The 22,774-nt window shown below is 38.5% G+C and overlaps 1 protein-coding gene across 1 annotated transcript in view; it reads left to right on the forward strand.

Annotated features, from left to right (window-relative positions):
* Sp4 (Sp4 transcription factor) overlaps positions 1-22,774 on the forward strand; it is a 62,395-nt gene that overhangs the window by 33,985 nt on the left and 5,636 nt on the right. Inside the window, exons 4-5 of the mRNA XM_076920921.1 lie at positions 6,044-6,272; positions 13,600-13,799. Coding sequence (XP_076777036.1) covers positions 6,044-6,272; positions 13,600-13,799 — 429 coding nt within the window. The remainder of the gene's footprint in view (positions 1-6,043; positions 6,273-13,599; positions 13,800-22,774) is intronic.

Raw genomic sequence — 22,774 nt, forward strand, 5'->3', positions numbered from 1 at the left:
TGTTCACTTTAAGCCATGGTTGATTGTAGTGCTATAATTTGAGAACATAAACATTGAAGTTGTAGTGAATAGTGTAAGACTGAGATATTGGGTTAGGAGAATGTGTCAAAGTCCTAAAGAAAAGGAAGCAAGAGTCCCTAAAGGATATAGGATCTCACTGAATGTAGGGATGAGAGCAGAGTGGAAGAGGAACCCAAGAGAAGATGCCATCAGGCAAACGTACTCCATGGTGAACTCCATGTGGTGCTCATTGACTTCAGGGGTGAGCTAGACATGCAATAGGGATGTTGCAAGAATCAAAACTGATGAAAGGTGATTGGGCCTGCCTGTCCTAATGTTCAAGCAATTGGGTGGAGACTGTGGACAAATTGGAGACGTACTCTCAAGGGGGCCCGTAGACCAACGTAAGGAATTTGTATGTTAAAATCAAGATGGTCTCTGAAGTTGGCTTTTTCACTGCATCTGCTTCGTGAACTTAGATAGTTTCCATATCATTTAAAAACTTTAATTTTCAAATCTTAACATGGGGACAGCAAAAATAAGTCTATTGGAATGTTAGTATATAAAACATTGGTAAATTTCTTACCTCACAGTAGGTATTAAATGATAGTTTCTGTTGTGTGGGATGGAAAAGATGAAGGGGAGTCAGGAAAGACTTCTAGATTTCTTATTTGGACAGTTAAAAGAGCTAGATTAATTTGTCTGGGTTTTAGACAGATTGCCTCTGAGGAATCTATTTGGAAATGCTTCCTGGCATAAGATAGTGATAAACTGACACTCCTAGGAGATGTCTGAGTGCAAGGGATAGAATTGGGAAGCACTGGCTTACACATGACTGTATGAAAGCAGATGAGATCACCCTCACAAGTAGTCAAGTTGAAAAGCCAGCATCCTAGAGAGAAGCATTATATTGTGAAGGGGAGGAGAAGCAGCCTAGAAAGGACAGTGAGGAGGTGAGGTGAGGTGAGGTGAGGTGAGGTGAGGTGAGGTGAGGTGAGGTGAGGTGAGGTGAGGTGAGGTGAGGTGAGGTGGTAAGAATGCAGAGAGATCAGTAAAGCACATGAGCACTTGGGAGAAGTGACCAGGGGTGAGGGTAAGATTAAGTTGAAGACTATCTTTAGGTTTACTAACAAATAAGTTTTCAGTTACTTCCATCATGACATTTAGCAGTGATGGGAGACATACCTATACCTAACTCTAATAGTTTAAAAAGCAAACGACCAATAAAGAACAAAGAAAACAGATAAATCTGTAAGAATGTGTGTGTAAATGCTGGCTAAACTGAAGAGAGAGGGGAGACGTTTCTGACTAACGAGTTGGAAGTCCAGAAAGTACTGCATCAGGAACGGGATGATGAGCAGCTGCACAGGCAGCAGAGCAGCCTGGTAATGTGTTGTCATGGAAGAAAGTCTGCAGACCATAAATGAAGTCCATGTGGTGCAGTACTTCACATGCACATGACTGCAACCAACCATTGACAGTGAGCATGGAGGTTCTGTGTTCAGAATAGCGCCCTTTGAACATTTTTTGGTTACATTCTACTACTCCCCCACCCTCCGCCGCTGCCTTCTGGAAGGATCTGCACAGACTGGCAGACACAAATTAGCAAGATCATAATAATGATCCGGATAATAGTAAAGTTATTATGCAGCAGCACCTTCTCATTTGTAAAGATTTTATTTTTAATCATCTTGGGGGACAGGGGTTGCTCACCTGAGTGCAGTGCCTTCAGAGGCAAGAACAGAGCATTTGGATCCTACAGAACTGGAGTACTGACATAGGTGCTTAGAACTAAACTCTAGTTACAGAAATAGCACACACTTAACCACTGACCCATCTCTTCGGCCTACAGTAGTACCCCTTAACTCCATGGTTATTGGATGCCATAGGTTTTTGGGGAAACTAGCCTGAGTTGAGCTTGCTGACCTGCACCTGTATTCCTAGTACTTAGATGAGAGGTTGAGGCAGATGGATCGTGATCTTGTGAGATTAGTTCAAGAAATCAAAAAGTGGGAGCACCCAAAATGATGCATTGTACTTATGAATGTAAGGACTCTCATTGACCAAAATGGGGTACTTAAGCTTTATTTATTTAAATACTATAAATAATTAGCCATCTGATTGAGTGGCTATGTGTTAGGTACTGTTCCTGGTGCTAGAGATGGGAAAAATAAGTATAATTTACCTGCTTTTTTGGCACTGAACATTCAGAAGTGTGTTGAGGGCCCAGGGCTCAGGTGGTAAGATTACTTGCTGTTCAGGCTTTAGGACATGAGTTCACATTCCCAGAAAACACATAAAATGCTGCCATGGCTACATACATACCTATAACCCCAGGAAGCTGAGGGCAAGGTAAGGCTTGCTGACCACCAGCTAGCTTAGCTCCAGTTTCAGTGAGAGATATAGTCTCCAGAGATGAGGTAGAGAGTGATAGAGCACGACACTCTGTCTTCCTCTGGCTTCCACTCGTGTGCTCTGTGCACACACTAAATGCAAAACAAATGGGATGAAATAGAAAAATATCAGGGACAAAACTAGGAAATGATTAAGACAGAGGAACTATTTCAAACATAGGATTAAAAATGGCATTTCTAAAGAGAGGAGGTTTGAACTGAAACTGGAACGTCACTAAAGAGTCAACCATCCAGAGATCTAAAAGCAAAGGCAACCTTGCTGGAGCTGGAAGGTATGTAAAAAAGGCCTGTAAAGAACACTCATTTGTTTTGGGACAGAAGAATAAGGAACATGTTGAGGGAGATATTTAAAATGGCAGCTCCCAATCTTGCTTGTTCTTAATCAGCCACCATCTTCCCAACTAGCTTAGGCCTGAGAATACACCTCCGGCTCAGGCAGCCAGAGACACCGGCCCTGCCACCCATGAGACGCCAGCGTGGGAGATGGCTCTGCCAATCTTCCATGCTGTCTCCACAAGGCTAGGCTGTGCCCAGACCGTCCCACCATCCATACAATGCCCGGTAGAAATGAGACTCTAATGATTAAAGATTATCCAATAGCTTTATATATTTGTAATGTTCAAATATCAAGATGCCCACACAATTGGAACTGTTAACCAATTAACCAACCTAGATATAAGTTGTTACCCAGGACTGCTCTCTGTACATGCATGGTCATCCATGGCTTCTACATCTCTGCCTCCCCAGCTCCTCCTCTTCCTTCTCTTCTTCCTCTCCTTGCTCTTTCCACCTTAGCTCCTCCCAACTTTCAGGGAAAATATGCTGCTACAGGAACAGACTGAGCCAAACAAGGTGAGGTCTGAGATGCTGGCTCACAACGGCCTTACGTGTCCTGCTGTAGAGTTTGGTAGCCTACTGCTAGTAGAAATGAAGGCAGCTCAGGGAATCAGCTCCAGATGAAGAACGTTACCACACTTAACTGTAAATCCAACTGTGCCTTGCTTTATATTATTCATCAGAATAATCAGTCAAGTTGTATATACCTCAGATAGAAATATTCAGAATATGGAGGCTTGTAGAGTTTGTGAATGATATGGTGAAGGACTCCAAGGATTCTGGGATCTATAAGCAATTCTTAAGATAATGAACATCATGTTAGATATCACCATAACCTAAAAGGTGTGACCTGTTGTGTGAATGATAGCTGGACATTTGTGGTTAGAATGTCTCATGACTTCAGAGGATGTAAAGAATGCTTCCCATTATTGAACTGTCTGCACTTCATTGGGTACCATGCTGTAAGGATTCTGTACAGCGTCTGTTCAGACAGAACTCTGTTCCCAGTCCTGTTTGTTTCCTTGGTGTATGTCACTGTGATTGAGTAATTTGCTTAGTCAAGGTCATACTTAAAGGATCTTTTGTGGAACATTTCAAACTTGTAAATACACAGGGTACATTAAGGCATAGTAATTATACTTTGTATATTGGTTTATAATTATGCTTTGTATATTGGTTTACAATATAAGATTTTACCTATGAAAAACCAACTTGATCATTAGAAGTTTGTCCTCCTCCCCTTTTTGAGGGGTGGAGGCCGGAAGTGGAGATTAAATGTTAGTCATTGTACATTGGGAAGTAAGCCCTTTACTACTGAGCTTCAGCTCCAGTCCCAGAAATAGTGTGTGCAGGGGGCATGTAGACAGACAGACAGACACACACTGTAATGCTCTCTAGCCTGGAAATTGTTTTATAGACCTGGCTGCCCTCTAGTTTCAAAGAGCTCTGCCTTCCTAATGCTGAGATTAAAGGTATATACCACAGTACTTGACAGAAATGATTTTTGAAGTTGACAAGAGGCATGAATTTTAGGGAGGTCAGGATGACTGCTTTGCGATAAGAACCAGAGTATTCAAGTATTCAGTGATGAGTTCACAAATGGGGCCTTACTTGGGCCACTTCCCTTACCATAGGTGCTGATTCAAAGGTGAACACACTGAACTTTCTGAAACCCTTCCTAATAAAATATGTATTTTCCATTCAGCCTACTTCATCTTCAGGTGCAATTCTAAGATTTAACCAACCCACCAATGAAGTATTTGGGCAGTGGGTGCAATATATCTCTTCATCTCATCAGCCAAAATTTTTGTGTGGTTTTTTGTTTTTGGGTTTTTTTTGTTTTTGTTTTTTGTTTGTTTTTGTTTTTTTGTTTTTTGTTTTTTGTTTTGTTTTGTTTTGTTTTTTTACAAGGATTCACTAAAGCCTCAGCTTTCCTGGAACACACTGTGTAGACCAGGCTAGCCTTGAATTCAAAGAGATCTATCTACCTACCTCCACCCCTGAGGGCTGTGGTAAAAGGTGTATGCTACCACACCCACTAACTTCCTGGGTTTTTTAAAAAAGAACAATATATTATAACTTTTTACATAGGTTGAATTAGATGGTATAGGTAAACTAGTGATGATTAAGTTTGTGGGAGGATGTTGTGTGTAGGTACTATGCAGAGCTATGTCATTTGTGTAGGGACTTGAGCATCTGTAGATTATAACATATGGTGATAGATAGAAAGAAAGGGGAGTGATCAAGCCAGCTCAGTCATTCAAGAGGGTTTCAAGAAAGGAAGCAAGGATGGAAAAGAAAAAGACAATTAAACAACATTATAACATGACTTCAGCCAGTTCTGAAGCTGAAGTGGGCTTATTTTTCTCCAGCCTACTTTTATACCATTCTGTTTGCAGTAATGACTGTGAGTGTGTGTGTATGTAAATTTGTTGATTTTTACATTTAAACCCACTTAGGACGGGAGTGATGATGCTATCTGCCTGTAACCCAAGTACTTAGGATGCTGAGGCAGGAGGATTGTGAGTTTGAGGCCAGATGAGTTATATAGTGAGCTCTAGACCAGCCTTTGCTACCTATACATAGTAGCAAGGTCCTGTTTCAAAACAATAAAGTGAGTTTCCATTCAATTGATCATTCGAATTGAATGTTTCCATTCAATTCTGTTTGCATGCTAAAAAATAAAATTTGTCATTAGTAAGGACATGTTTGCGTAGTTGTTTCTAAATGAGAAATAATCTATAATATTTAATTCTTCTGCTAGTTATTTTTTATTCCTGTATTTTCTTATTTGATTTGGTTTTTTTAGAGACAGAGTTTCTCTGTATAGCCCTGGCTGTCCTGGAACTAGATCTATAGACTAGGCTGGCCTTGAACTTAGCAATCTGCCTGCCTCTGCTTACTAGCACTGAGATTAAAGATGTGCACCACCACCACCTTTGTTCATGTATTTTCTTGACAAATGCACTATGCTGTTGATTGGAAATTGTAATAAATAGTAATGAGGGTTTATGTTTATATGCTTATGTATAATCACCCAGGGATCAGTATTTCAGAAATCTCAAGAGTCCTCACAGGATTTCAGTCAGGTGGTTATGTTTATATAGAATCCCAGCAGCTGGGTAAATATTGTATCATTAAGCCCTTTGATTTTTGTGTATTGTTAAAAAGACAAAAACGAACAAAAAAACCCTAACAGTTTAAACTTTAAAATGTCCATGTTGATTTTTTTTTCACCATCATTTTAGAAGCAGAAAACATTACAATGCTCTGTTTTTTTGTCTTTTTTTTAGGTCAGCAGCAAGGACAGGATGGAGTGAAAGTCCAGCAGGCTACAATAGCTCCTGTAACGGTGGCAGTTGGAGGGATCGCTAATGCGACAATAGGTGCTGTTAGTCCTGACCAACTCACACAAGTGCATTTGCAGCAAGGCCAGCAGACCTCTGATGCAGAGGTGCAACCTGGCAAGAGGCTCCGAAGAGTTGCCTGCTCGTGTCCTAACTGTAGGGAAGGAGAAGGAAGGTAACTGCTGTTTTCATCCTGGCTCTCTGGAATTAAAGCAGTCATGGCCACTTCCTCTAAGCACTGGAGCCTCCTGAGCTTTTTCTCTCAGAAGCTGGAATGCAGTGTTACACAGGAGATTAAGTTGGGCTGTTTGAGGCACAGTCCTCTGCTTTGTGTTGCATAATATTTTAGTAAATGAATTTCCCCTTTCACTTGCTAGGTAAAAGCTTTGAACGCCTCTTGATTTCAGACTGACTCCTGTGCCATGCCCTTTACCTGTTTGTCATATGTACAGTGCAGTAGCTTGGAATATACTCACAGTCACACAGATGTCACCGCAGTCTTTTAAGCCACTTTGTCATCATCAGAAAGGCCTGGCCCCCAAAGTCCTCACCTCTACTCAACTGATGCCTGTATTTATAGGTTTTCCTCTCCTGGACATTTCATACAAATGGAATCATACAGTATTTGAATTTTTGTGATGGCCCCTGATCAATGCTTCATTTCTTCTGTGGACAAATAATATTTCATTGTATGGAATAGAGTGTGTGTGTGTGTGTGTACATACATACATACAGAGGGAGAGAGAGAGAGAGAGAGAGAGAGAGAGAGAGAGAGAGAGAGAACAAGTACTTGTTTATCCCATCACTGGATACACAGCTGAACTCTTTCCTCACTGACCATTATGAGTAATGTCACTGTTTACATGTATATAATAAGTGTTTATGCAGACATTCGGTTTTTATTTCTCTTTCTCTCTTTGTGAGTGCAAGCGTGCATACATGCGTGTGTGTTGATAATAGAGTTATCAGGTTGTCTAGTGACTAACCGTTTAAAGAACTGCCACACTACTTTTTTAAAGTGGTTGCACTGTTCTGTGTTCTAGTCAGCACTGTATGAAGAAGGTTCCAGTTTCTCCATAGATTGCTAGTTCTTGTCATTATCTGACTGCTTATGGTTTTTAAGTCAGTTTTAATAATAAGTCTGAACGTGCTGCCACAGTGTGGTTTTGATTGAAATTTTTCTAGTGACTAGTGATGTTAGTCATCTTTTTGTGTGGTTTTGATTGTGTATCTTTGGAGAAATGTGTATTTAGATAATTTTTCTGTGTTTAATCTCATCATTGAATAATAGTTCTTCATATATTCGGGGTATAAGATCTCACCAGTACATGATTTGGAAATACTGTTTCCTAGTGTGTAGGATGGTCCTATACTGTCAAGATTGAGATTGTGTCTTTCATAGCACAAAATCTTTTGACATATAATTTTTTGTTTGTTTCTTCTCCTTGGTTGCTTTTGCTTTTGATGTCATATTGAAGACTCCATTGCCAAATCTAATGAATGTTTATAGTTGTTTTGCTTTTGAGTTTTACAGATTTTATTTTGAGATTTAGATAGGATTATACATGGTTTCTTTTTTTAAATGTGGTCTGAAGGAAGCGGGCACCCAGCATTGTTTTCTGTTTAGATTTTTGATGTTTTGTTTCATTAGTATTTTATGTTATTTTTAAAAGGGTATGAGTTTAGTATTTGTTAAATGTATTCCTGTTAAATCTTCTTGATGTTATAAATGAAGCCTCCCCCTTCCCCAATTTCAAGTGTACAGGATTACATTGGCGAATATTGCTGGATTATTCCTTCTTGTGGTTTTCATGATTACTTAAGATTTTTATGTCTACTGGGCTGGAGAGATACCTCAGCAATTATGAGCACTGGTTGGCAGAGGATATTGGTTCAAGTCCTAGCACCTACATGATGGTTTACACTTGTCTGTAACACCATTGCCAGGGATCAGATGCCCTCTTCTAGCCTCTGTAGACACTTACACAGATGTGGTACACAGACATTTGTGCAGGCAAAGCACGCATAAAAATAAGATTTCTATAAACCAAAAATATACATTGGGGAAAAAAGACTGCATCTTCAACAGATGGTGTTGGTCAAACTGAATGGCTGCATGTAAAAGAAAGAAAATAGGTCCTTACTCATCATGCTACACAAAATTCAACTCCAAATGGATCAGGAACCTCAACATAAGGCCTGATATACTGAATCTGATAGAAGAGAAAGAAGAGAATAGCCTTTAACTCAATGGCACAGGAAAAAACTTTCTCAACAGAATACAGATAGCACAGGCGCTAAGACCAAGCATTAATAAGTGGGACTTCTGGGTTGGAAAGATGGCTATTCTTCCAGAGGACTTGGGCTTGATTCTCAGCACCCACATAGCATTTTACAGCTGTCTGTAATTCTAGTTCCAGAGGATCCAGTACCCTCTTCTGGACTTCACAGGCAGCTGTCTTGTAGGAGGTATATAGATATATGTATAGACAAAACACACAAATAAAATAATTAAATAAATGGGGCCTCATGAAACTGCAAACCTGTGTTGCAAAGGACACCCATCATTTGGACAATTCACCAATGACAAATCCAGTAAAGGCTTAATATCTAGAATATATAAAGAAGTAAACAAACAAACACACAAACAAAAAGTCAGAACATCAAGAAAACAACCCAATTAAAAAGTGGGGTACAAAACTATGCAGAGAATTTTTAAAAGATTTGAAGCTCAAATGGCTAAGAAACACTTTTTAGAATGCTTTAGCCATCAAGATAATCAAAACCACCCTAAGATTTCATCTTATCTTGGCCAAGATAAATGGCGCAGTTCACACTGGTAAGGATGCAGGGAAAGAGGAACATCTATTCATTGCTGGTGGCAGTGAAAACTTGTACAGCTAACACGGAAAACAGTGTGGAGATTCCTCTGGAAGCTGTGAATTGATCCACTTCAAGATCCAGCTGTACCACCTTTTGAGTATATACCCAAAAGACTCTACCCCATACCATAGAGACACTTGCCCATGCATGCATATTGCTGCTTGATTTGTAATAGCCAGAAATTGGAAGCAGCCAGTTGTCCATCCACTGCTGAATGGATAGTGAAACCATGGTATATTTACACAATGGAATATCGTTGAGCTGTTAAGAAAAACAAAATTTGCAGGTAAATGAATGGAGCTATAATAAAGCAAAACAACAACAAAACCATGCTGAGTAAGGTAACCCAGATCCCAAAGACTAGTATCACATGTTCTTTCTTATATGTGGATGTTAGCTTTTAAGCTTTCAAAATAAGTGCTACCATCTGAATAACCAGGGAGATTAAGTACCTAATAAGAGACTGGGATTGGTTCAGGGAAGATTTTTGAAGGAAGGAGAGATAAAAATCAAGCTATGAGAGTTAAAGGGGCAACTAATATAGGATTAAATAGGGAAAGAGATAGGAGAGAAGAGTTGAAGGAGGGAAAATGGAGAGCTAGAACTGATAATGAAGGCCATTTGAAAAAGCACAAGGAAACCTGCCACTGTAGAAGCTTCCTAAGTATATACATGCATGAAAGGAACTTAAATGGAGCCATTGAATAACAGAAAAGACAGTGCCTCAAGTAGGCATCTTATGCCACTAAGTAAACCTTTGGTGCCAGAATAGGTACATACCAGTGCTCACACACTTACATCTTGTTGAATCCTTAACCAATGGGGTCCCATCGAATCTGGCAAACATTACAGACTATTGCCAAGGCTCTCCACATCTTAATTCTAAGGTGCAATTTCTGAAGAGAATACTTATGTCACAAAGTACATAAAAGTCAGGCTGGTACCTAATAAGAAACGTCACTCCTACTAATTAGCATCCATGGTCCTGGAAGATACTCTACATGGTGCAAAAGAAAGTAACCCAGCTACAAGTCCTGCAACCTGCTTGCAAGACATTCTGATACAGTAGTGGCACAAATGTTATGGGAGCAATTAGCCACTTTGACAATTTGGATTCAAGGCCTTCTTCATGAGATGAAACCCATAACTGAAGCTGATAAAGTAGCCAAGAACCTGCAACTAGCTAGGTCTTGGACCTAGAGAAAAACCTACTTCCTCTGCTAAAGGAACATAGGAATGAAATGAAACCTAATGACATACTGCTGTACCCATAGGCTAATGTCTCACTCAGTCCTCATCTGAGAAACTTCTTGCAGTAGATAGGCCAGAGATCTATAACTGGACATTGTGCAGACTGAGAACACTCGGTCCTAAATGGGATGTCTTCATCAAACTTTAAGGCTTGCACAGGTTCAAGTTGGACAGGGTCCAGTACTGAGAGAAAGTTGTCATGAGGTTCCAGTTCCTAACCAAGAAGCTACTTGCAATTGATACCCATTAACAATGAAAAAAAATCAAGTATTCTCTAACAAAAATGTCACTGGGTGTATCAACCATGTCCCAGGGCAGTCTCCAGCTCCAGGAATAGTTGGAAAAAACAACAACAAAAACAAAAACCCCTCTATGTCCTGTGGGAGGGGAGCTTTTTATTTCATTTTGCCTTGTGACAATTTTTGCCTTGTTGGTCTTTTGCTTGGTTATTTTGACTTCAGTTTCTGTGGTTTAGTTTTCTTTTGAAAAAGAAACAACATAAAGTTGCTTGGATAGGAAGATGGAGAATTTCGGGGGGGGGGGTGTTAGAGGAGAGGAAAGCATAGTCAAAATATCCTGCATGAAAAAAATTAATAAAAAGATTTCTGTATCATAGTATTATACGTATAATATTATAGAGATACAGTCATAGTATCTTATTATTATAGAGATACATTTATAGTATACAATATTTTGGTTTTACTTCTTATTCCACTTTGGAGAATTTCTGGTGGGTTGGGTTTTTTTGTTTGTTTGTTTGGTTCTTTTTTTTTTTTTGGTAGGGGAACAGATCCTCTAGTTTGTCACTGTTTAAATATAACTTTAGCTCTAGAATCCTGGATCAAGTTGAGGAAGCTCCCTTCTATCGTCTCCTTTTTTTTTTTTTTTTTTTTTTCTCCTCATTTTAATCATAAAGGGTTTTTATGCCTAACACTTTATTGTATTATAATAATTGTGAGCTTAAAAAATCTGTATAGTTTGTTACATGAATAGTTGTTACAAGTCAAAGAATTTTTACATATTTATGGTAAAACCCTCCTGGTTATTATGTATAATTCTCTTTATAGGTGACTGAGATTTTGTCTGCTGCCTCCTTTCTCCCCTCCTTTCCCCTCCCTTTCTGTGCCAGCCTCTCTTATATTATATGTCTCTGCCTCAGGAGAATGCTGGCACCATGAGCATGTGCTACACACACTGCTTAGTTTGCTAATGTTCAGGATTCTCTTCATCTGCATTTATGAGGTGCTAGTCTCTACTTTTCTTATATATTGGCCTCAAGGTGAATTGGAAAGTATTCCCTGCATTCCCTGCAGGGTTTTTTTGTTTGTTTGTTTGTTTGTTTTGTTTTGTTTTTTTGATTTTTGTTTTTTTGTTGTTGTTGTTTTGAGACAGGGTTTCTCTGTGTAACCTTGGCTGTCCTGGAACTCACTCTGTAGACCAGGCTGGCCTGGAACTCAGAAATCCGCCTGCCTCTGCCTCCCAAGTGCTGGGATTAAAGGAGTGCGCCACCACTGCCTGGCCCAGTTTTCTTTTTTTGAACAAGTCTTTGGAAAGCTTGAAAAGTTCTTATACACACACACACAGACACACACACACACACACACACACACACACACAGAGAGAGAGAGAGAGACAGAGAGACAGAGAGACAGAGAGAGAGAGAGAGAGAGAGAGAGAGAGAGAGAGAGAGAGTTATAGTAGTACAAACCTTTATTCCAAACACTAAGAAGCAAAGGCAGGTAATTCTCTTCAGAGTTTTAGGCCAACATGGTGTATTTAGTGAGTTCCAGGACAGTCAGGGCTGTATAGTGAGACATTATCTCGAAACAAGCAAAAAAATTATATATGGAGGAAAGGGATTTCACTAGTAAAGCTATTTGACTCTAGGATTTATATTTTTTCTGACTAATTTTTTTTTGTTACAGTTTTTTTTTTTTTTTTTTTGATTGACCATTTGTATTTATTTGTTTTATCAGTTTTTCAAACTTTCTGTTTGGTAACTTGTCTGCCCTAGTGGTTGGTAACATTTAATGCTCCTTTAAGATCCTTTTTATTTTCCTGAGATTGATAATGACTTTTATTTGTGAGGGAGGTAATTGAGTCTTTTTGTCTTGGTTAGTTTAGCTGAAGCTTTATCATTTTGTTGACTTCTGGGAGAATATGTTTGAAATTTTTCTGATCTCAAAGCTCACTCTTCCTATCTACCCTTGCTTCCTTCCACAGATTCACCAACCTGTGGTTTTGCCTTATCTGGAGTGACATTGTATCTTTCCCTCGGGTGCCTTTGCAACAGTTGTTTCCTTTTAAAAAATAAACCCTTCAGTTAAACTTCAGTTTTCTTGCAGATTGTCAGTTTCTTTGAGGAGATTGGAGTTCATTCTGACTAGATTTGGGGCTCTTAAGTGGGAAGTGGGGCAGAGCGATGCCCTGATGTAACGGCTGAGTGCCTGGAGGCAGGGACAGTAGGCTCACGTTTTCTTACCCTTGCCTCCTCTTCTAGCTTGGTAACTCTAATTTATGAACTGTTGATGAAGGTCAGGAAACACCCGGGCCATATCATTTTCATCATGTCACAATTCCTGCAGAGCTAAGTGGTTGGCCACTGGGTGCCTTTTACCCACACTCAACTGGAGCTCGGCCTCAGCAACAGGCAGTAGAATGAGAAGCACTGTGCCCTTCCCTAGGCTAGAAGATAGCTAGCTGGGAGGCTGGAGAGGAGGGAGCCCTCCCTGTTCATGGCTGTACTGTTCTGTAACTCTCCTTTGTCATGGAGGTGGAAGGGAAGAGAAGAGTTAGTCTTAGATCCATTGTTACATACTTTAAATTTCACTTTTTTAGGACTGTGACCAGAGATTCTTGAATACTAGATTGAGAGGTAGATTTATAATTTATTAGTTTTTCTGGGAGGGGGTTTATGGAATTCCTTGTCACACTGACCTGCTAGACGTGAATCTTAGTATCCTACATTTTTAGCTGAGGGTAACTATCTTTTTTGATATTTAGAGGAGAATTTTCAAAAGGTTTGTTTTCTTTTCTAGGTGTGGATAGCATGCCTACAATTCCAACAATAGGAAGTCTGGGGCAGAGAGATTGTGAATTGGAGGATAACCTCTACTGTATAGCTGGTTCAGGCAGTCTGAGCTATGTAGTATACATATATTCTAAAGCTTATCACATTTCCATGTAACTTTTTATATAGTACCTGGCTATATTTGATTTTTTTTTCCTCAATGAAAAAATTTTTTTACGTATTTCTTTGTGTTCAGACATACTCAGAAAAACATTTTCTAATTATATAGATGGCCTGCATTTTTGGCACAGATAGAAGCTGAGTTTGGTGTGTAATGATGTTGGTTTTGTTCTGTTAGGGGCAGCAGTGAACCAGGAAAGAAGAAGCAGCATGTTTGCCACATTGAAGGGTGTGGGAAAGTGTATGGCAAGACCTCTCACCTCCGAGCACATCTCCGCTGGCACACTGGAGAAAGGCCTTTCATATGTAACTGGATGTTTTGTGGCAAAAGATTCACACGGAGCGATGAGCTTCAGAGACACAGAAGGACCCACACAGGTTAGTTGGTTTATCCTTGGCGAGATACTACTTAGTTTTCAAGTCCTTAGTGAAATTGCACCGTTGAAGGTCAAAACATGTTGCCTTCTTTCTGACATACATTTATTTTACTTCTTAAATTTTATCATCATATTTATATGACTCAGAATTTTTTCCTTTTGCTTCTTAGGATGTTAAATCCATACCATGTTTTTCTAAAGTAAGTGTGTGTGTGTGTGTGTGTGTGTGTTTTATATATATTATATGTATTCTAAAGTGTATATATTTATAATATATATAAGAAGAGAATTAAATTATGATTTGAAAGGTTTTTCCAGTACAAGGGCATCTTGGCAGTTGGTAGCAAAGGAATACCACAAAGCCATACCACATAACAAATATCACACAGGATGGCAGCTGCCTCTTAAACAGTAAAGGGTTGGGTGCAGGGGAGGGGTTTTATAGGGTTTGGAGCATGTGCAGTGAGCTGGTGAAAAAGTACAGCATGGGTGGTTGAATTTTGTGGCCTATATCACCAAGTCACCAGTAGAATAGAGATCTTCAAGCCTCAGGACCTCCACATCAAGTCAGGGCAGGGAATGCTTCCCCAGCCCTGATTTCTACAGTGATATTGGTGACTCTGAGTAGTCTCCATTTTGTCTTTTCAAACCCAGGAAGTGTCAAGAATAATATAACAAATGTTCGCTTAACACTCAAATTATGTTTTTTGTTACTTTTAGTAAATCAACCCACTAAGGAAGTCGGTACCAGTCATCAGCCACCAGCTGTGTATGATTTGGTATCTAGTATATTTCTAAACCCATGTATATTATCTGTGGATATACATAGGAAGTAGTATTTTGTATAGGCTATAAAATATTGTATGATACCATTCTACATACTTTTAGTCAAGTCCACTATGCATGTGTGCTTATATGTGTTTTTATGAGATGTACAGTATTCTGTCACATGATTATCACATGGCACTGATCGTTTCCCACACTGTTGGTTATTGAAGGGTTATTTGCTGTCACCTACTTTGGTTCTCTGAAGTATTGGACATTATAAGGAGCAAGAGTATTAGATCATGGAGAATGTGTGTTTGGTAGTCGAGTCTCTAAAGTGGCTACTTAATGCTTGACTAATGCTGATCAGAAGTTGTGTTCATGTGCTCTCACTACTATAGTGCCAGGCGTCAGAAGTTTGTGTCTATCTAAAACTGTTTCTCTTTTTAAAGTTGGCATTTTTGTGATGATTCCTGAGATCAAGCTTTTTCTTATGTGTGTTGTTTATTTTGCTTCTTAGTCATGCTACTTCTCATTTGTCTTCTGGAGTGTTTCTTAGTCATGTAATAAAAACAAGTTGAAGTCTAAGATATGTTGAAGTTGTTTGAAACGTTGTTTTAAACAGCTTTGTTTCTTGTTTTTGCCTCCAGTTTGGTCCTTTAGATGATGCAAAAGGGTGATTTTGTTCCTCTTCCTCCTCCTCGTCTTCTTCTTTTTCCTTGTCATGGATAATGAATTGAGCATCTCCACACCTGGTCAAAGCACATTCAGATACTTAGCTCCTGCTTAGAGTGTGCCTGGTTCTTACTGAGTGAATTTTGAGTTATTAGTTAACTTAGGCAAGCTGAGGTGTATGTTGAAGACACAGGAGTCCTAGAACTGGCCTTTTTTGTGAGCTGGTGTTTCTTGGGTATTTGAATGTGTTCCTTCATTTGGTGCTAAAGCAGCACCATGAGGTAGAATCTGCTCTATACTGCAGACTAGGAAATAATCTCGGCTGGCCAGGGATGACGGTCAGCAATGGAGACCCCGAGCTCCATCCCCAGTACCACAAGTTGTTAAATGATTTACAAACACAGAATGGCCTGCTTTGGCAACACAAATGAGTATTAGCATGTTGCTCTGTCCAGGAAGTTAGCCTTATGTAATGGCTATCAGTTTTGGTTTTTAAGAGTTTAATTTAAATTTTTTAATATTATATGAGAAGATAAGAGTATCTGTTCCTTAGATTTGCAGGGGGAAAGGTTAAAGAAGCCAAAAAAAAAAAAAATTGCCATTTATTTGATTTGACATGGCATTGTGGTTGGATTGTTTTGTTTGAAAAATGATAGGTTTTAAAGTCTTCTATGTTATATATCCATACTCACATAGATACACAAAATGTATTTAAATGTTTCAGAATCATATATTAATAATTTATGGCATTTTCCTCTCTCTCTCCCCTCATGTCCTTTTTGAGACAAGGTCCTGTGTAGCTGAGGCTGGCATCAAACTCTGTATGTAGTAGGATGACTTGAACTTCTGACCTTCCTAATGCACCTGCCTCTACCTTTCCAGGGTGTGGATTACAGCTGTGCACCATCATGCCCTGGTCATGCCATGCTTGGTGTGAACCCCAGGGGCTGGTGCTCACTGAGCACTCTACCATCTTCTTCTTCCTCCTCTTCTTCTTCCTCCTCCTCCCCTTGTGCTCACTAAGCACTCTACCATCTGAGTTACATCCATGGCTTCTCTCTTTCCACCTCTTCCTCATCTTCTCATTCCTTTTAATATGATCTAAATCATAATCATCTGCTATCTTACTGAGAGTCGAATTTACTTTATGCTTATTGATACAAATGTTTTGAATATATATTATCCCACACAAATTTATTTAATTAATACATATTAAAGGGGCTGGGGAGACAGCTCATCATTAAGAGTGCTGCTCTTGCAGAGGACCCAAGTTTGGTTCCCATCATCAGTATAGGTCGGTTTACAACCATCCTTAACTCCAGCTTCAGGGAATCCAACTTCATTATCTGGCTTCTGCACGTATTGGCACTCATGTGTGTTTATGCTTCCACAGACACACTTGCAGTTAATTTTTAAATAATATTTTTTAAATGATGGGAAATAATTTTTAAAATAAATAAAACATATCGGGGACTGGGACTGTGGTTTGGTAGTAGAATGCTTGCTTAGCATGCAAGAGGTACTAGTCCCAGCACTGCATCAAAACAAGACAAACCTATTTAGACAAAAATACTAAGCCCAGTGTTGGTGTGCTTACAAACTTGACTTTTAAAGAGTTGCAAATAGTCATGCCACTGCTTATTAAATTTGTTGAAAATAATATCAAGCAAAAATACCTTTTGAAATAAGTATTGATTAAAAGTCGAACATGTTTCCATTAGAAGCCTTGATCATTCATGGCAAGAACATTTATTTAGTTCAATATTTCACCACAACTCTCAATAGGAACACATGGATGGACTGTGATTATGTAAGTGAATTATTGTTAATTCCTTTTGAAAGTAGTAAGCATCAGTTTCCTTTGCTTTAAAAAAAATGTAAAGTTTGCAATGGTCTATGCAAAGTATATAAAACTTAAAATAAGTATACAAGGTTCTCCCTCCCCTCCTCCTCTGGTCTCAGGATAAAGTCCCTGAGCTATATTTTACTTTTTTTTTTCTCTGAAGACTGCCACAGATGCTGTGGGTAAATCTCTTTAGATATAAATCCTAAAATATTTTGCCTGAGATTATGACAGTCAAATCAATTTCATGAATAATGCCTGGCCTGGTGGCTCATTCCTTTAATATCAGTGTTCATGTGGCAGAGCAAATATCTCTCTATGAGTTAGTTAAGCCATCCTGATTTACTAGCAAGTTTCACACCAACCAGGCATACAGAGTGAGACCCTACATCAAAAGACAAACAAATAAAAACTTCATGAATAGACCTTAATTATGCACAAACAACTCTCTTTTAGAGTTGTTCATCTCCTTATTGAAAAAAAATTTATAGTTTTTAGAGGCAGTGCAGTCATTGTTTTGTCAATGATTCTCTCTGTTCTTTTTGATGCTATAGGTTTAAGCCCCTTCTTTTCTTCTTCACTATAACCTAGTGGGTGTCTCAGTGGAAGGCAGTCAGGTATGATCCTGCTGCCATCTTAAATAATAAGGGATGACATTTACCTTTCCTACTAATTAGAAAATATTGCAGGAATAGAACCAAATGTTTATTGTACATAATCAGGATATAGATATACATATATCATACATCATGTAATAGTATAGCTCACTTTGTTTATCACATAATAAGGATATAGATATACATATATCATACATCATGTAATAGTATAGCTCACCTCTGTGAATATTTTACTGTGGACATGTTACTCATTTATAAGAATATTTCATTTACCTGCGACAAGGAATAGTCAATCCAGGGATGATTACTGGTAAGTAATGTCACAGGGAGGTTTCATCTTCATCTACATCTGTTATTTTGTACCAGTTAAGAAAACTTAGAGATACTCCTAAAATGTTTTCTTTACAGTAGACTTCAGAGTTTCACAATGTATACGACATAGTCTTTTACCCTAGATGCACTTTTATATAAAGCTGTATGTAATTATAAGCTTAAGTGGAAATGAAAGTTGGTAATGAAATGCCAGTGGTTTTCATGTACAAAAGGGAAAGTATTAATTGATGAAATAGATGAGACACTCTATAGATACATTAAATTTTCCCCGAAATTATTATACAGCTGCTTCAGTTAGTTTGTAAAATGGCCAAAGTTATTTTCTGTTAGTTGACTTGCACCCAGAATGAATCAGTGACTCTTCAGCCTCTTGGTACTAGGGGTTACATTCAGAGCTGGGTATTGTGCTTGTTTTCTTATCTAAACAATGAGAAGAACAGTAGAAGACAATTGAAGATCTAACTCAAACATAAGTAAGTACACAATGCAGGTAAGTCACTCATTGTACTCCCTGCTCTGTGTCCCAGGGTTGACCTGTGGGTAATGTGGTTAATGTGCAGGTGTAGACAATAAATAATAAGAGTAACTCCAGGTATGTACCAGAGAAGTCAGAAAGGGGCCAGTGGTCTCCCATCAACATGCCATTGCAGTAATGTCAACATAGGCACCAAAAGAGTTTTTACACACTCAGATCTCTAGCCAGAGATTCCAGAAAATGGGGCCTATGTTTACCATGCAATGTGGGTGGAATCACCAATATTTTTTTCTCATGTTGTTTTAAACTGTGGCCCCAGATAGTTACTATAAGAGGCCACAGAACTAGGCTTTCTGGTTGATGAAATCAGAAACACTTGGGGGTTAGAAAACCTGGAGAAAACATTGAAACAAAGATAAAAGGTGATCACTAGGGCTGGAGAGATGGCTTAGCTGGTAAGAGCACTGACTGCTCTGCCAGAAGTCCTGAGTTCAATTCTTACAACTATTCGGTGGCTTACAACCATCTGTAATGGGATCCGATGCACTCTTCTAGTGTGTATCTGATGATAGCTGCAGTGCACTCATATAAATAAAAAATAAATCTTTAAAACAAAAAAGGGTGATCACTAATTCTGGGCATAGAACAAAAGAAATGTCGTCTCATTCCTAAGCTTTGCAAGCACAGGCTCAACATAGAATGATACAAAACCTTATAAACCATCACCTGATTCCTACATATGCAGCTAAGGGGTGTGTGTGTGTGTGTGTATACACACTGGATGAATGCACATAAGTTACAGTTGTATATATCCATGTAAACACATGCAGAAAACAAAGGAAGATACCAATTTCTGTCTTAGTGCCTTGCGACAGCATCTCATGCTGAGCCAACAGCTCACCATTTAGGTTAGTGATTAGGATGGTTAGGGAACAGGCAAGCTCCCAGGATTCACCTGTCTCTGTTCCACAAGGTTAAGGTTACAGCTTGTATGGTTATACCCAGTTTTGTTTTGTTTAGTTTTTTTAGAATTCAAACTCAGGTCCTGTCGTTGCTCACTATGACTTCTCCTTGGTCCTTGAACAATGCCTTTAAAAAGAATTAATATTGAAACTTAGAATGAGACTTTGAGTCTGAATGGACTTAAATGGAGTAATTGTCTACTAACACTAAAATGTTTTCTAGAAGATTTTAAAGGACTCACAATCTCTTCAGCATAATATCTAAACTGTCCAGATTATAATAAGATGCTAAGATAACCCAAATTTAAGAATTTATCAGACTTTAAAGCAGCTATTAAAACCGTGATCCATAGACTGACTAGAGCCAAACATGGTTGAAAGGAATAAAAAGCAGGCATTTATAATTAGAGAAATTAAAACTATAGACTATAACCCAATAGAAAAGTACAGTATTCAAAGTTAGAAATGACTAAATACTCAGTAGCCAAATGGGGGCTATAGCAGTTGAAAATGAGCAGTAGAAGTTATGAATTCTGAAAGGCAAAAGGAAAAGATTGAGACAGCAGAGATTGAGTTGAACCTCAGGACTGCATGGGACAGAAATAAAGGATGTAAAGTTTGTGTCATTGGAAGGGAGGGGAAAAGGTTGATACAGGAAAACACTGAACATAAAATAGCCAAGGTTTCCTATTAGATATTAAGTAGAGATCCAAAAGTTCAATACACCCTAGATGGGTGCTAAAATAAAGCTTGCCTAGACATGTCTCATGATTAGTCAGCTGCAAATCGGAGATGACAAGAATCTTGACGGACTATGAAAGAAAATGATACATTTATGTGTAGAGGAAATGAAAGTTCAAATGATAGCAGATTCCCCCTAAAAATTATAGGAGATACAGAATGAGGAAGATGCTTTTGTTATCGGAAGGAAAATAGGGCCATTTAGCCACTCATATTCCTATGATATGCACACGCAGAAATCTGAGAAGGAAGAGTATGAGTAGGAAGACAGCCTGGGCTATCTCATAAATTTTAGAACAACCTGGGCTACAAGTTAAGAGTCCTTTTTTAAAAATGTGTTTTGTGTGGATGTTATATGCAACTTTATATGTACAGATGTGTGTGTGTATGGTCAGAAAAGGACATCAAATACTGCCTTTTATCATCACTCTGTGTCGTATTTCATTGAGGCAGTGTCTTTCCCTGAACCTGTAGTTCACAGGGATACACTGACTGCCAGCAATCCAAAGTGACCCTCTGTCTCCAATTCCCTATAGTGTTAGTGGTACACATGTGTGCCAGACCACTCTCAACTTGTTACACAGATGTTGGGTCTGAAGATCCAAATTCAGATGCTCATGGCTGCACAGCAAGTATGCCTGCCCGTTAAGACATCTCTCCATACAGACTTTTTTTTTAGGTGAAACAAAACTAAGAATTTTTACTATCAGATTTGCACTAGAAAAAAATACTTCATAGTATTATACTTTCATATCCAAAAGTTCTTCATAGTAAAACAATATATATTACTAGGAAAAAATACTTGAAGGAAAGCAAGAACAAATAATAACAAAAAATTAAGTTAGGGCCTGATATGATGGTGAACACTTTTAATTCCAGCATTAGGGAGGCAGATTTGGGCGTGTTTCTGTTAGTCCAAGCCTCATCTATTGTACATAGTGAGTTTCAGGTCAGCTAGAGCTATATAGACTGTGTGTGTGTGTGTGTGTGTGTGTGTGTGTGTGTGTGTGTGTGTGTGTGTGTAGTATGTATATTTTATGTGTATATACATAAATAGATATATGTATATTCTGTATATAGAGAGGAAGGGAGAAAACAAAAATGAAAAACTGGCCTTGAATTCAGTATGTAGTCCATGCTGGCTTATAACTTGTATAAAGTTATCAACCCACGTATTTCTGAGTTACCCATGGGCCAAGAGAAGGTTTCAAGAGAAATTAGAAAATAGCTTTTACTGAATGAAAAGTTTTATCATGCAATATATGAGGCAAATAAAAAAACAGTAAGAGTGAATTTATAATGTTAAATCCTCTTTCTCAGTCAATAATCTAATATTTTTACCTTAAGAAACAAAAAAACCAAAGAGATCCAAAATGACAAATTAAAAAATAATGAAGAGGAGAAATAAATAGGAAAACAGTTCAGAAAATCATTCAGACTCAGGCTGTGGGGGTAGGCTTGTTTTTTTGTGATGTCAGGGGTTGAACTCAAGTTTGCACACATGCTAGATAAGTGTTCTACCCTGAGCTGATAGTACCCAGACCACTCAACCCAAAATCTGATAGCTGGAAAGATAAAACATCTAAGTTTCCCCAGTCACACTGACCAAGAAAACATATGCATACCACTAAAGACTATGTAGGCATTAAATGGATGATATGAATGACTCTACCCTAAATTTGAAAATAACACTCAAAAAGGCACCAGAACTGATATTTGCTCAAGGAGGGATAGACAGGACTTGGTGTAGAGCCTAGTGAAAGAGCTTTGATGTAGCACACTGAAGGCCTGAGTGTAGCTTCTCAAAAATACCACCAAAAATAGATAACATGAAGTCTTGTTCATTAAAGAAATTGAATCTCGTTAAAAACTTCCAAGAAAGAACACCATGGGTCAGGATCTAAAAAGTTTATTCTAGTCTTGAAAGCCTGAACATTTGAAAATCATTCAGGCAATATAATTTATCAAATTAATAATGAAAGAAGAAAATGACAGTAGCTTAAATAATATAGTGAGTATTTGGCAAGAGTCTCTGTTCATTTTTATAAAAGTTCATAAAACTAAACTGAAAAGAACAATACAAGTTTAGCAGCTTAAAAAAGCACAGTTGTCCTTTAGCTCCTTTAGGTCAGAAGCCCCACTATCCTGCATGGGGTCAGGGTGTGTAGAGCTGCACTCCATGAGGCTCTGGGAAACAACCTACTTCTAAGCCCATTGTAGTCAGGCAGTTCAGCCTCAGTGTTAGGTTGGGTCCCTGCTTCCCTGGCCAGTGTTTGGTCTTCTTGTAAGGTGTCTGTTTTTCTTCTCACATGTGTTTTAGGGCACCCTCTCAAAACTTTCGTTGGTCTGCATCACATTTCTAATCTCTCTGCATCACATTTCTAATCTCTCCAACTGTAAATACAGATAGCTGTCTTTGACAATTGAGAATAATTTTTCTGTATCAAATTATGTAACCTACTTAGTTATAGCCATGAAACCCCATTACCCTCTGACATATATGTAACTTTAAGGAATTGGGACATGTGATCCTTATAGGGCCATGTTGTCTATGATAGTAGCCAG

The sequence above is a fragment of the Arvicanthis niloticus genome, chromosome 23 (genome assembly GCF_011762505.2).
Source record: "Arvicanthis niloticus isolate mArvNil1 chromosome 23, mArvNil1.pat.X, whole genome shotgun sequence".
NCBI lineage: Eukaryota > Metazoa > Chordata > Mammalia > Rodentia > Muridae > Arvicanthis > Arvicanthis niloticus.